Genomic DNA, 14,735 nt, shown 5'->3' with positions numbered 1-14,735 from the left:
AAACGAAAACTGAATCAGCATTTTCATCTGACCCCATTTTTCCGGAAGGGAGCAGAATGTTTCAAGTAATGCCGAAACTGAAACTATTTTCATGTAAACATGCCTGCTTGATTTTCAAGAAGACTTGAGATATTAGCACTCTGTGTGTATTATCACGCCTAAATGTTAGAACCCAAAAGTTTCGTTAAATTTGCCCGATCTAATTCGCATTAAAGCTCACCAGTTTGCAGAAATCATCAAGTTTATGTATTTTTCTTGTACCGGTTGTATTATTTTGAACACAAAATGTCAATCATAGGGTTCTATCGCGTAACAATAAGTTGAACAACTTTTGTTTTATATTGACTATTGGCTCACAATGATTAGATTGTGACACGAGATACCAACCTGTACTGCAAAATATGAGCAAAGGTTGCGAACTGGGACAAAACGTATCATGTTTCGGTAATAAATTAAAACGCCAATACGTTAAATTTATAGCGACCCCAGGAAAAGTTTAGGCGACCCCACTTCGTGACCCATAGGTTGAAGACCATTGATTTACAGTGCTAATAGAGCAATCCGATAGGCCCACTAAATAAAATCTTGCATTATAAAACTGCTTTGCTGACCAACTTTTGATGCTTGACATTAAAGTTTGTGTATTTTTTACAGTTGACACCACAGCAGAAAAATTGCACCAGCATCTGAAGACAGTAGTAGAAGGAAAATGTGGTAGAGAATATGGAAGAGCAGTGGAACCAGTTGATCTTGTGCTTCTAAAATATACTGGACAGAAAGACAATGATCCTGAAAAACAACGAGAAAAAATGGCCAGAGTGGTAGATGAAGGAAATAAACTGAAAGGTGATATCACAGTGGAAAACATGTTTGAAAGAGCAAAGATTGAAGCAGGGGACATTGAAAAAGATAAAACATCAGTTGGTGTTGTTGGTGCAGTTGGAGTGGGAAAGAGCACATTGACAAAAGTTATTGTGCAAAAAATTTTGGACAAGAAAATTCTTTCCAATGCTTCCCTCGTATTTTACATCACGGTTGGCACCATTGACCTTGAGCGAGAAACTGATTTATTTGAATTACTTTTCTCATCACTGATTGCAAAGGGAAGTCTTTCAATACAGGAAGCAGAGAAAGAGGAGCTGATCAATTTCATCTTGCAGGATCCCAACACAGTAGTAATCATTGATGGTCTGGATGAAGCTAAAACTGAAAACTTACATTCATATCCAGATGTATTACCACTTAAATCGGCAAAACCAATGGCACTATTATATAACATACTAAACGGCAAACTACTTGAGAATGCTTACAAGCTGGTAACATCAAGAATCACTCAGTTTATTGATGCCTCTCCAGAATATAGACCAAATTTTATTTTGGAAATTTTGGGGTTAGCACCGAATGAACAGCGAAAACTTGCTAGGTGTGTATGTGGTGAACAGTTTGACAGAGTTTGGAAAATCCTCCAAGACAACCCAGCTTTGTTAGAATGCTGTGTAGTACCTGTCAACATGCTTATGGCTCTTAACTTTCTGTTGGGAGGGGGAGGAACTTCAGGTAATATGACAGTCACAGGTGTTTACATTGCAATGTTGAACAGATACATTCGTTCAAAGCATTGCTCTTTTGAAAAAGGCATGAACGTGGTTAAGAAGCTATGTGACTTGGCATTTGATGGGTGGCAGAAAAACAAATCTTTGTTTTCAGATGAGGACTTGGAGCAGTTTAAGATTCCATTGGCAACACAACAAGCATTTGTCAATGCAGTTGTAGATTCAGAGGATGGTCTTGCAATTCAGATTTTGCAACAAGATAAAGTTAGCTACTTTGTTCATCGCTCCTGGCAAGAGTTGTTGGTTGCACTCAGACTTGTTTTGTTTATGTCTCTAAATGAGTTCAAATCCTTTCTTGAAAATGCTTTTGAGTCTGCAGATTTAGAAAATGTTGTAAAGTTTTGTTTCGGCATTTGCAAAGATAGTGTGTTTAAAAAAGCCAGACGACTTTCTCCTGCAGCACAAGTTGGTGAAATAGAAGAGAAGAAAAAGTTTCTTGGTTCAATTGCTGAATCCAAAGCAAAGAAACTATCAGCGAGTGTAATTAAAAGTGATGAAGAACATTTCATGCAACAGTGGTTTCATCTTTTTGCATGTTTGAATGAACTTGGCAGTGATGATATTAGCTTACCCGTGACCAAACTTCTACCAACAGTTGCTAACATGAGGGGTTCTGTATTTTCATCTGATATCACAAACATGGCTTCACTTTACAAACTTAACAATACCACTCTGAATTTGAAAGATGTTCGGCTGTCATTTGTTGGAAATGCTTTGCAGAGTTTTGGAAAATTTGTGAAAGAACACAGAGTTAAAGTTAGTATGATAACTAGATATTGTCAACATGTTTCAGTATTAGTTCCTTTGCCCCACCGCGGCTATATACTTTGTAATATACAATTGTAATTATTTGTTCTGGTGAAGCTACAATTAAAACTTAATTTGTACAAACCGATTCAATTGATGTATTTATATGTTTGTATCATTTTTAAACATATTTAAACTCAATGACTCTTGAAATCAAAATGGTAAAATCAAAAAACAATTTTTTATAACATTATACTTTTTTAAGCTTGAAGAAAGTAAGTTGCAGTAATTGATAATCACCAAACTGTAACTATAGTTTAAAATAATGCATAAAAATTACCCCATGCTTGCAGTGAGGAAAAATGTTGAGTTTAAATAAAGTGTTAATTTCATTTAAACATTTGTATTTTTTCTAAATTAAACATTTGCAGTTGAGGGGAATCCCCACAGTTTGGTGTCACTTGTTTTAAAATACTTGTAATGTTGTGGTTGCACTTTTAGTTAATTAATATCGGTTGTGTCAGGTTAATTGCTCATTTATCAACATTTGCTTTGTTAAATAAAAGTTTTTCACCTGTTCGTCCTTCGATGAATTCGTCTTACGACAGTGTCCTGATGAACAACTGCAGTTCGCTGGAAGCTTCCTTCCTCATGTGGAGAGATTTCGAATTTATCCATTTGGTTCCCTTCGTGATTCAACAGACAGGAGCAGAAAGGTTTAAAATTTATTGATAATAAAGGGGTTGTCATTAAAAATTTTTTATACAAATTATACAAAAGCACTACACTAGTAACACAGAAGCAAGAACTGCCTGCAAAACTTTATGTTTAGAAATACACCAATATAAAAACATTATTTTTCTACAGAATGTATTAACATTGGCTAGAAGCATTAAAGATGGACTTCTGCAAATTGATCACCCACATCAGGTTTGCTATACTTAATAATATTATCTTTGGATGAATACAAATAGTTTCAATCACATTTGACCAGACACCAAGCACTGCAACAACTTAACGCTGAAAACTCTATTTCTGGTTCAGTCCAGTTTGTCTGCTTCAACTATATTTTATCACCTAACTGTACAATATACATTTGAAAAAAAGAAAATTTGTATTTTTAAGAAGTTACCATTTTCCCCAATATATGTTAAAATGATAAAACCACTAATAATGAGGAGATTATAATGTTTTTTTTGTTTACTTATAATTACTTGTTTTTATGTTTTAACAGATAAAGAGCTTGGAGTTGGGACACATACCTCTTGGAGATGAAGGTGTGAGCATACTAAGCAGTGGGGTGGGCAAAGTAGCTGAACTTGATATGGAAGGCATTGGCATGACATCAGTTGGTGCTGTTAAGTTGGGTGAACATCTTGAGATGGAAGCTATATTGGATATCAGTGGCAATGAAGTGGGTGACATTGGAGCCTGTGCAATTACCAAGTCAATCCACAAATTGAAAAGACTTGTAATGCGTGATTGTGGAATCACATGTAAAGGAATGCCAGGCATCACTCAAAACATCCTAAACTCTCAAACTAAGGTATGTCACTGTTACTTTTGATGATAATTTCACAGAAATGTTTTTAATTAACTTTAGTATTGCTTGATTGTGTTAGAATATAAGTTAGAATATAAGATATTTGAGTTTTAATAACTGTTCACATTTTAGTTTTTAACTGTATTAGGATTCTGTGGTTTGTTTCTACAAAATAGTTATAGACCAACTATTTGTTCCTGCTTAGATTCCCTGCTTGGGTTTGTCAGAGAACAAGTTTGGTGATGATGGGGCCCAGGAGCTTGGAAAATGTTTGCATCTGATGGAGAAACTCATCTTGTGTGATTGTGACATCACTTCCACTGGTGCAAATGCATTGGCTGGGGGGTTATCCAAGTTACAGACACCAGTAAGTTCTTGAAAAGACTATAAAACTTGGATTACAATGTTTGTTTTAACTGCTAAAGTGAGTTTATATTTATTGCCATAACATATTTGTTGTACTGGGTGTATTTTAGATCATATAAGTTTTCTTGTTGTAATAAAATATAGAGTATATTTAAGCCCTTGTGTGATTTCACTGATTTTAATTTCTGAACTCTTTACCTTAAGGAGTCGTTTCGTTTTTGTGTTTTGAAATATATTATATGCATTTGTTTGTGCAAGACATCAACTGAACTTGAAGCAGGGTACAATACAGTTTTCAGAATTTTAAGTGATTTTTTTTAACATAACTCTGTTGGCATACTAATATGTAATAAATCATAGTGAAAAGTAATGAATCAAAAACACGTATTATGTTATCTGGGGCAAACTTTCTATCAACTAAACTATCAGTTTCAATTGTGACATAATGAAACAAATAGCAGTAAAAGAACTCTAGTGTTTACTTGAACTTGAACAAATGTGCATTTCTTTTATCTTTTTTCTACCGTTTAGATACATAAACTTGACCTGGGTGACAACCCAATCGGTGACCTTGGTGTTGCAGCAATGTCAAAATGTTTGAGTAATGTCAAGTCACTTGGTTTGGGTGGTGGCAGATATGTTGACCGTGGTTGTGGAATAACATCTGATGTAGTTTCTCATATCGCTTCAGGTTTGCTGTCACTCCAAGAACCGGTGAGATGACAGTTGGTTTATTTGTTTAAAGTGTTGCCATCAAACATCATATGCACCTAAATTATGTTACCCTGTGTTGTAATTTGATTTACAAACAAAAATCTCTTTCTACTTTCCACACTTTGGTGCAACAAATTCAAGTCAGCACTGGGGTTGACCTGATACCCCATTTTGATTCGATATCCGATACTTTAGTGACTAAATGTAAAACTGTATTATACAGAGCTTGTCCAGATTATATGAGCAACAGAACAAAGTTGCAATCTAAAATAATCTAACTATTATTGTTGTTGTGTAGGTTTGCATAAACTATTTCAAAGCAGCGTTTGGTGTCAGTTTATGAAGCACTGTAATGGTCTGTGTCCTGGCATCTCACATTGCTTGTATATATGCAGCATGTGTGTAACATGTATGTTTAATTTACTTTATAGATGGACAGCTTGTACTTGTCATACAGCAAGTTTGGTGATGATGGGACAAAGAAGCTTTCCAAATGTTTGCATCAAGTGAAGAGACTTGACTTGCGTGGATGTGGAATCACATGCACTGGAGTAGCAACATTGGCTGGTGGATTGTCAACACTACAAACACCGGTAAGTTATTGTAAAGTCTGACAAATTTGAACACACACTTGTGTACTCAATTAACACAGTTTGCTGTGTTTGTTGCCTTGACTACATTTTAAAATATACACCCTACACCCGAACCTTGGACTGCATTATAAAATGTCGATTTAAATTGTTTTCATAATCTATTGCCACATTTACATATCCACACATAAGCGTTTGTTTTCTTGTTTGCGTACATTAGTATTCCCTGAATTGCCCATCCCTATTGTATGCCTAGGGTTGGTTGTGTTAATAGTTTTGGTATACTCTGTTGGAATTTTAAGGATTCGCCAAAATCAAAATGCCTAACATGTTAATTAAAAAATTTGAAGTTTTCTTTTTTGGTGTAGCAGAGCAATGCTTTTTAAATTGTTTAAATTTCTTGGTTCAGAGCAGGGTTCACTAACCCAGTGCTCTTCAACCTTTTTCCCGTTGTATACCTTTTACAATTTTTAAGCAACTTTGTATACCCTACACATAGCAATTTATAATTGTCCATAGAAAGTAACAGTCTACCAATAGGTAGACTACTTGCCTGGTCGCGTGAATTATTGTCAAACAAAAGGTCAGGAGTAGACAACCTGTGGCCGTGAACATGTTAACTAAAATATTTGGTGCAGAAGCCGCATGTTTGAGACTTTTTGTAAACATATTATGGGTAAACAATGCGAAAACAGGCATCATTAGCGTCACAATTTAGATGGTGACGTTATAAACAGTAAAGTCTGATCCCTAGACTGTTCTACGTAGCAAGCTACAAATTAAATTGGCCATCAGGCACTATTAATAAGGATTTACGATGCAGCCGTCACAGCGGAAAGGTTGTGCACCCCCTGTGCTCTGTCCAGGAAATTTAGCATACAAAAGTGTGTAAACTTTTGTTGATTTAATGGCTGGCTTGTTGCTGCATTCTTTCAGCGATGTGGACATGTGGTGTGGTGTTGACTTGTTCTCAATTTTTTGTATTCGCAATCCTTTACTCCAGGGCTTTTAAAAGTAAAATTTCAGAAAGTACATTGTTCAACCTTAACAGACTCCAGGGATGTGCTTATTTGCTTCATAATTCACATTATTGATGCAACAATCCCAACCTGATGCAATAATATTTACAGCAAGCAGGTCAGTCTCACATAGGTCACCAGCATGCTATGCCTTCCTGCATTTAATAAAAATAGTGATGTTTAGTAACACTGACCCACAGCTGTATTCCCTTCGTATACCTTTCTTCAGTCATACCCTAGTTTTAATGTGGTATACACTTGGGTATACAGTATACCTGGTTGAAGAGCACTGCACTAACCTGTGGGCCAGGTGCCACATGCCACTTTTTGTGGCTGCAAACACTAGGTATATGTGTTTGAAAATTATGTTGTATAATGGTTAATTTGGACTACTGCAACTTTTTGGGCCAATTTGCTTATAACGTAGAGTCAAGACCTCATATGATTATTATGGGTCCCCTTCCTTGAAGGGGACACATCTTGATTTTACTCGAATTTTTTTTTCTTTTTTTTCTTCCCTGAAGTTTGTCCACCCCATTTTGCCCTGAAATGTTTGATGGATTTGGATGAAACTTTCACAGATGGTAGATATAGTTATGTAGATGTGCCATCTGCTTCGTTTGGAATGATAACCCCAGTATTTACCCCGCTAGCCCCCAAAATGTAAAATGTGGTTGGTGCGCACCACAAACGTTAGTTTTCTGCTAGCCATCAAAGTGTAAAATGTTGTTGGTGCGCACCACAAATGTTAGTTTTCTGAGGTGTTATAAAGGCAACCAGACATTTGTTACTTGGGTTTGTGGGTTTGTTCGAGGATTTTTTGCAGTACAGCCTCATGACGTCAGAAGCATTGACGAATGTTGCTAATAACGCCTCTAGTGGTCAAAATGTTAAACATTGTCAGAATTGGATAAAAATTTACATGACTGTTGATTGGGTCATTGTGGTTTCGTATTTTATACTTTTGGGTTTTGAACCCCATCAGTTACCCCACTAACCCCTAAAATGGGTCAGTTTTTTAAACGGTGTCGGAATTAGATGAAATTTTGACAGCTTGTATAATTTGTCATTTTTAGGTTTCAATTGTTGTGTTTAACCCTGTAGCCCCAATATTTACCCCTCTAGCTCCCTAAAAGGGTGAATTTGTTAAACATTGTCCGAATTGGATGAAATTTGGACAGCTTATAGAGTGTGCTACTTATAGTTGTTGTTTGTTATGTTCAACTTTGTTGCCCCAACATTTACCCCACTAGCCCCCCAAAATGGGTCAATTTTTTAACAATGTCAGAATTAAATGAAATTTAGACAGCTTGTAGAGTGTGCATTTGTAGGTGTAGAATGTTGTGTTTTACCCTGTTGCCCCAGCATTTACCCCACTAGCCCCCCAAAATGGGTCAATTTTTCAAACTATGTCTGAATTAAATGAAATTTGGAGAGCTTGTACAGTGCAATATTTATAGGTGTTAATTATTGTGTTCAACCCTGTAGCTCTATCATTTACTCCACTAGCCCCCAACAGTCACGTGCAATTCGCGCTGATTTGTGTTATAGGAGCTGATTGTTGTGTTTTAGCCTTTTATCTCACTGTTTAACACTTTTTTTCTCAGATAGACCATAAAATAGAAAAACCTTCAAAAATGTATAAATGGACTGAATTTGAATAGTTTGTTCTCCATAAAGCATATTTATTCAGGCACAGTCCCGATCACTGTGTTTTACCTTACAACACCCGACTTTCTCATGGTTATCTCTTGAAATGTATTATCTACAACTTTGCATGTGTGGGGGACCCATGAGTTTTTGCTTGCAGAAACAACCAAGGTTATAAAAGACAATTGAAAATATGGGACCTAATATAAAATTAGTGTAGAAAATATGTGTTATAGTGTATATGCAAGGGCAATATGTGCTAAGCCACCCTTCTAGTATATATTTTTTTTTTATCTAATAGGTTGTTTCTTTTTTGGATAAGATATCTATTGAAAAATCTTATTAGCATTTATTTGCATAACACAGGGGTTCCCAACCTGTGGTACGCGAAGGTTTTTTAGGTGGTACGCGAGTAGCTTCCGCTTTTTTCACAAAAACTTGGATTCAAAGCTTTATATTTCGTTTATCTGGTTTTGTTGACCAATTGGTGGACAGTAAACAAAAATCTCATTAAATTTAGTTGTGGTGCTTTAGTGTTATTTTAGTAGGCCAATATTATTCTTATGAATAAAATATGATTCGATCAAACTAGTTGTTCTGCAAAAAGTGGTACGCGTTGCAGGAAAGAGCGTCCAAGTGGTACGGGAGCATAAAAAGGTTGGGAACCCCTGGCATAACACATTAACTTAACTTGAAGCGTAGCACAATAAACTTTAGTGTTTTGGGTGATTTCTTTTAGTTTGAAACATAACACTGATAGCATACTCACATGCAATAAATCATATTGCCAAGTCATGAATCAAAAACTCATAATGCTATCTGAGGCAAACTTTCTATCAACTAAACTGTCAGGTTTAATTGTGACATAATAAAACAAAGCACAGTAAAACCATTCTAGTGTGAACTTAATTTACTTGAACAAATATTTTAACTATATCTTATATTTCTGCTACTTTTTAGATGGATGAACTTGACCTGGGTGACAACCCAATCGGTGACCTTGGTGCTGCAGCAATGTCAAAATGTTTGAGCAATGTCAAGTCACTAGGCTTGGGTTTTATATATGCTAAGCGTGGTTGTGGAATAACGTCCGATGGAATTTCTCATATCGCTTCAGGTTTGCTGTCTCTCCAAGAACCGGTGAGATGACAGTTGATTCATTTGTTTAAAGTGTTGACATCAAACATTTTATTCACCTAAAGCAGGGGTGGGGAACCTGCGGCCCGCTTGCCTTTTTATTGTGGCCCCCGCAAAATTTTTGTTAAAGTATACAACACAACATAAAAAACAATGTAATGTTTATGTACAAATATTTCCTAGAAATGTCTTCGCCATTATTGGTGAATATATTTAATATCTCCCCATTTCATATTATGGCATTAAACTTATCACAAAAATACTACTCATTCAATCGCTTGCTATAATTGTGACATAACAGTCACTTGTTTGCCTCTTGTTGCAGTAACAAATCATTTGTCATGTGGTGTTAGTTTTATTTTTGTTTGTAGAGCTATTAGCATGTGATCCTTATATTGTTACTTAAAACATATTCTTTTAAAAAGCTAGGGTGTTTCAACTCTTATTTTTGGGTCAAAATAACTGATAAACCTGTATGCCTTGTTTGTCGCAAACATGTAGCAGCAAAGGAAAAATCAAATCTGGAGCGATGAAATAGAAAACCACTTGTGCGCTTAAGGCATTTTTACACGGAATTTAAAAATAAATAATTATTTACCCTGCCCGAAAATGTTGTGCAATTCATGTGGCCGTAAGTAGATTCCCCACCCCTGACCTAATGTATGTTGACCTGTGTTGTAATTTATTTTACCAACAAAAATCTTTTTTACTTTTTCACACTTCAGTGCAACAAATTCAAGTCAACACCAGGGTTGACCTGATACCCCATTTTTATTTGATACCCAAACTTTAATGACTACACATAAAACTGCATTATTTACTTTAAAACTCATTGATATTCTGACCAGAGCTTGTCCAGATTACATGGGCAACAGAACAAAGTTGTAATCTAAAATAATCTAACTATTATTTTTGTTGTGTAGGTTTGCATAAACCATTCCAAAGCAGCGTTTAGTGTTAGTTTATGAAGCACTGTAATGGCCTGTGTCCTTAGTTGAGGCCCAATAACTTAATAATACAGAGTAGGCTTTTTGACAAGTGTATGGTTTTGATTTTAAAAAACATCCACTTTTTTGACAATCCTAAAAATTACCTAGTTTTTAAAAATGTTGGTTCAGCATTATCCAATACCATGCATAGTGTTATGTATCAGCGGTGCTACATTATTATTGGACCAACCCTAGTCAGCACTGGTAAAAAAAAGTATTTTTAGCTAGTTGGAGAACACTGGGGTGCATTAGAAAGTAATCTGAATTGAAATGTTTAATTTCCATTAATACATTTGTAAATAATTTAAACTGTGTGTTTATTATGGGTCCCCTTCCCTGAAGGGGACACATATTGATTTTACTCGAATTGTTTTGTTTTCTTTTCTTTTTTTTTCTTCCATTTTTTTTCTTCCCAAAGTTTGTCCGACTCGTTTTTCCATCAAATGTTTGATGGATTTGGCTGAAATTTACACAGATGGTAGATATAGTTATGTAGATGTGCATCCCACTTTGTTTTTGTTGATAACCCCAGTATTTACCCCGCTAGCCCCCTAAAATGGGTATTTTTTACCCAAAGTTTGTCCGACTCGTTATTCCATCAAATGTTTGATGGATTTGGCTGAAATTTACACAGATGGTAGATATATTCATGTAGATGTGCATCCCACTTTGTTTGTGTTGATAACCCCAGTATTTACCCCGCTAGCCCCCTAAAATGGGTATTTTTTACCCGAAGTTTGTCCGACTTGTTTTTCCATCGAATTTGGCTGAAATTTACACAGATGGTAGATGTAGTTATGTAGATGTGCTTCCCACTTTGTTTTTGTTGATAACCCCAGTACTTACCCTGCTAGCCCCTAAAATGTGTGAGGTTTTAAACAGTGTCAGAATTGGCTGAAATTTGGATTTCTTGTATAGTATGCCATTTATAGGTGTCGATTGTTGTGTTCAACCCTGTAGTCCTAACATTTACCCCATAATCCTCTAAAGCAGTGGTTCTCAACTGGTGGTCCATGGACCACTAGTGGTCCATGATGACTTTTTTGGTGGTCCACAGGAAGTCCACTGAATTTGGTTATAAACTGGAGAAGATTGTATATTAATACTAAAAGAAGGTCAAGGAATTCCAGTTCAAGCCAAAAATGTTGCATATACTTACATCAACCTCATTAAAAAAGAGAATGGTCCATGATATTAGTTATATTGGGCCAGTGGTCCATGGCCTGAAGAACCACTGCTCTAAAGTGTAAAACGTATTTGTATGTTACTGGTCACCACAAACGAAAGATTTCTTTGGAGCAAGGGCAAGCAGTTGTATGTTGCTCGTTGGTGGGTTGCTTGGTGGTCGTTTTTGCGCCATGGAGTTAGGGGCTTGTTAACAGCCCTATGACGTCAGAAACATTACCGGTTGTTGCTCAAAACGCCTCTAGTGGTCGAAATTTTAAACATTGGCGGATTGGGCTGAAATTTTGCAGTACTATTGATTGAGTCATTGTGGTTTTTATATCTTTTTAGTTTGTGTATCGAACCCAATTAGTTGCCCTACTAGCCCCCTAAAATAGGTCAGTTTTTTAAACTGTTAAATAGGACATACTTCAAACAATATCTGGGGTGAATCTAATTTTGTAGTTTGTATTCTACATAGTATTATTATTTAAGCCCAGTGCCGATCACTGTGTTTTACCTTACAACACCCGACTTTCTTACGGTTATCTCTTGAATTGCATTATTTTCAACTTTGCATGTGTGGGGACCCATGAGTTTTTGCCTGCAGAAACGACTAAGGTTATAAAAGACGGTGACTAATATGGGACCCAATACAAAATAAGCATAGGAAATATATTTATGTTTTAAAATAGGTTATAGTGTATATGCAAGGGCAATATGTGCTAAGCCACCCTTCTAGTTTTTCCTACATTTTCTTACAAGCAGCTCTCAATGCATGTATATATATATATGTGCAGCATTGATATAGCATGTATGTTAAATTTAATTTTTAGATGCAGTACTTAAACTTGTCATACAACAAGTTTGGTGATGATGGGGCAAAGAAGCTTTCCAAATGTTTGCATCAAGTAAAGAGTCTTGCCTTACGTACATGTGGAATCACTTCCACTGGAGTAGCAGCATTGGCTGGTGGATTGTCAACACTACAAACACCAGTAAGATATATCTGTTATAAAGTCTGATAAACTCAAAGACACACTTATGTACTCAATTAACACAGTTGGCTGTGTTTATTGCCTTGGCTACCACTTTTAATATACACCCTATACCAGAACATTGAACTGTATTGTAAAATGTCGATTTAAATTGTTTCAAAATGTATTGCCTCATTTACATGTCAACGCACAAGTGTTTGTTTTCTTGTTTGAGTGAAGTAATATTACCTGGATCACCCATCCCTAGTGTATGCCTAGGGTTGGTTGTGAAAAAGTTTTGTTTTATTCAGTTGGAATTTAAAGTGTTCACCAGAATCTAAATGTTTAACATGTTAAATATAAAATTTGAATATAACATATTTTCCTATTTTCATTAAAATAGAGCTGTGCTTCTCAAATTGTTTAAATTTCCTGGTTTATAGCAGGGTTCCATAAATGACTTTTTAATATGCTTGTGTGCTCTAAACATTAAAGTATATGTGTTGCAAAATTATGTTGTATTATGGTAAATTAAACATTTTTCTTGCAAATGTGTTTATTGCCTTCATTGATTGGCAACTGCTGGTGTAAAGTTAGTTGATATGCCACAAACGCATTATGACATGTACAATACAATAAGCAAAACCTCATAAACACAGCAACGGCCCAAAAACAGTTACTAAATTGTCAGAATGAGCATTAAAAATAATTTTCGATTATTTTTAATCTTTTAATCTCCCATAACACTTTTATACACGGAAAAATTCTATGCAGACATTGCTGATTGGTTGCTAAGTGCTATAAAATGTATCCCAGTTTAGGAACCCCTACCCCAAACACAACACAAGTAAGGAATGTATTTTGTTTTGTTTTTATCTTCTACTTTGTTTTTGTAGATGGATGAGCTTAGGCTTGATTGGAAGCTGAAGAGTTGCATTGATGCAGATGATTTGAAAATCCTGGAGTTAAAAGTAGAGAAACTTGTTTGGTATGCTTAATTCAGCTGCAAGAATCCTGAAAATACAACAATACACATATTTTGCTGTTTCATGGACAGTTGGATGGAAAGAGAAATTTTACTTCGAAACCATTTTATGCATGTTAATATTTTTGACTTTTTGTTACATTATTTGTCATTGTTATCATTCAGCTTACCTTGCCTAAACTTTTTTTAATATGTCTTTCTATTTTTTTTTCTATTTTTTTTGACATGTCAATTAAGTTTGTACATTTCTTAAATATATATTAAGCATTGTAAATTTTTCCAAGTTTTACTTGTTGTTCAAATATAAGTAAGATTTATTTGAGCTCATCCATCATTTTATTTTATTGCTCTATTGCTTTTTATTTTCTTGCTATATTATCATTGTTTGTTTTCTTTAAGTTTTTGATTTCATTAAGTCATTTGTCGTCCTGTGAAATCAACTGTTTTCTTCTCAAATACTTTTGTATTACATATAAATTATATCAGTTCACCCTCTTTGCTATTTTAACTTTTGTATGTTACTGTGAATATATGATGTGTGAACATATGTGCATGTGTCAATTGAAAACCTGTTACTATATGAACTCTCATATCCCATTGCTCTTCAACTAACACTCCACAGATCTGTGCCAAAAAGTTTTTTTCCATGTTATGCAACTCGATTTTATATTGACGTATTTAGAATATTGATGATGTAAATAGAATTGTTGTAAAAATATTTGTACAAACTTGTCTATTGGTGTGAAACACACGATAATATTTCCAAGTGTTCCCTGCAACACCTGAGATCGACTCCCACCATTCCCTGCACACTGCTCAATCAAATCACAACATTTCAAAACTTTTTAAAACACATTTGGTTTCCATAGTTCGGCGTAACAGTTTGTTGTCTTGACAAATGCGTCGCGAAAAAGTAGTTTTGCCTTTCTTGATATATAGCGACATCTTGTGGATTGTGTTTAAGTGTCAACTTCCGCCAAGTGGCGCAATAAATCAGTGGAATTGTCTTAACTTTCCACCGGACAATCGCTTGGGCAAACAAACCACGGGCGAACTTCCAGACAAACGTAAACTCACCGCATTTTGACCCGGGCTTATCCCGTGGTTGTATCTTGTATTAAATCATCACCAGTATGTGAATACGACTAGGGAGTTTTTCTAGAGGCGATTCTATTCTTCAGAAACAAAACAAGTTGTTAGAATTTGAGTTGAGTGTTTTTCGCTTGGGTAAAAGAAAACAC

The 14,735-nt window shown here is 35.4% G+C and overlaps 1 protein-coding gene across 1 annotated transcript; it reads left to right on the top strand.

Annotated features, from left to right (window-relative positions):
- The first annotated feature begins 67 nt into the window (after positions 1-67).
- Positions 68-13,507, top strand: LOC145214069 (NACHT, LRR and PYD domains-containing protein 5-like). Its single transcript, XM_080082515.1, has 10 exons — positions 68-2,369; positions 2,927-3,076; positions 3,228-3,290; positions 3,595-3,906; positions 4,109-4,270; positions 4,801-4,983; positions 5,415-5,576; positions 9,203-9,382; positions 12,369-12,530; positions 13,406-13,507. Exons 1-10 carry the CDS (start codon positions 621-623, stop codon positions 13,505-13,507), a joined length of 3,225 nt encoding a protein of 1,074 aa, XP_079938641.1. The 5' UTR covers positions 68-620.
- Positions 13,508-14,735: the final 1,228 nt, after the last annotated feature.

Source organism: Phallusia mammillata, chromosome 2 (assembly GCF_965637545.1).
Source record: "Phallusia mammillata chromosome 2, kaPhaMamm4.hap1.1, whole genome shotgun sequence".
In the NCBI taxonomy this organism is placed as follows: domain Eukaryota; kingdom Metazoa; phylum Chordata; class Ascidiacea; order Phlebobranchia; family Ascidiidae; genus Phallusia; species Phallusia mammillata.
The sequence above is the reverse complement of the archived record's forward strand: the minus strand, read 5'-3'. Positions and strand labels throughout refer to the sequence as shown.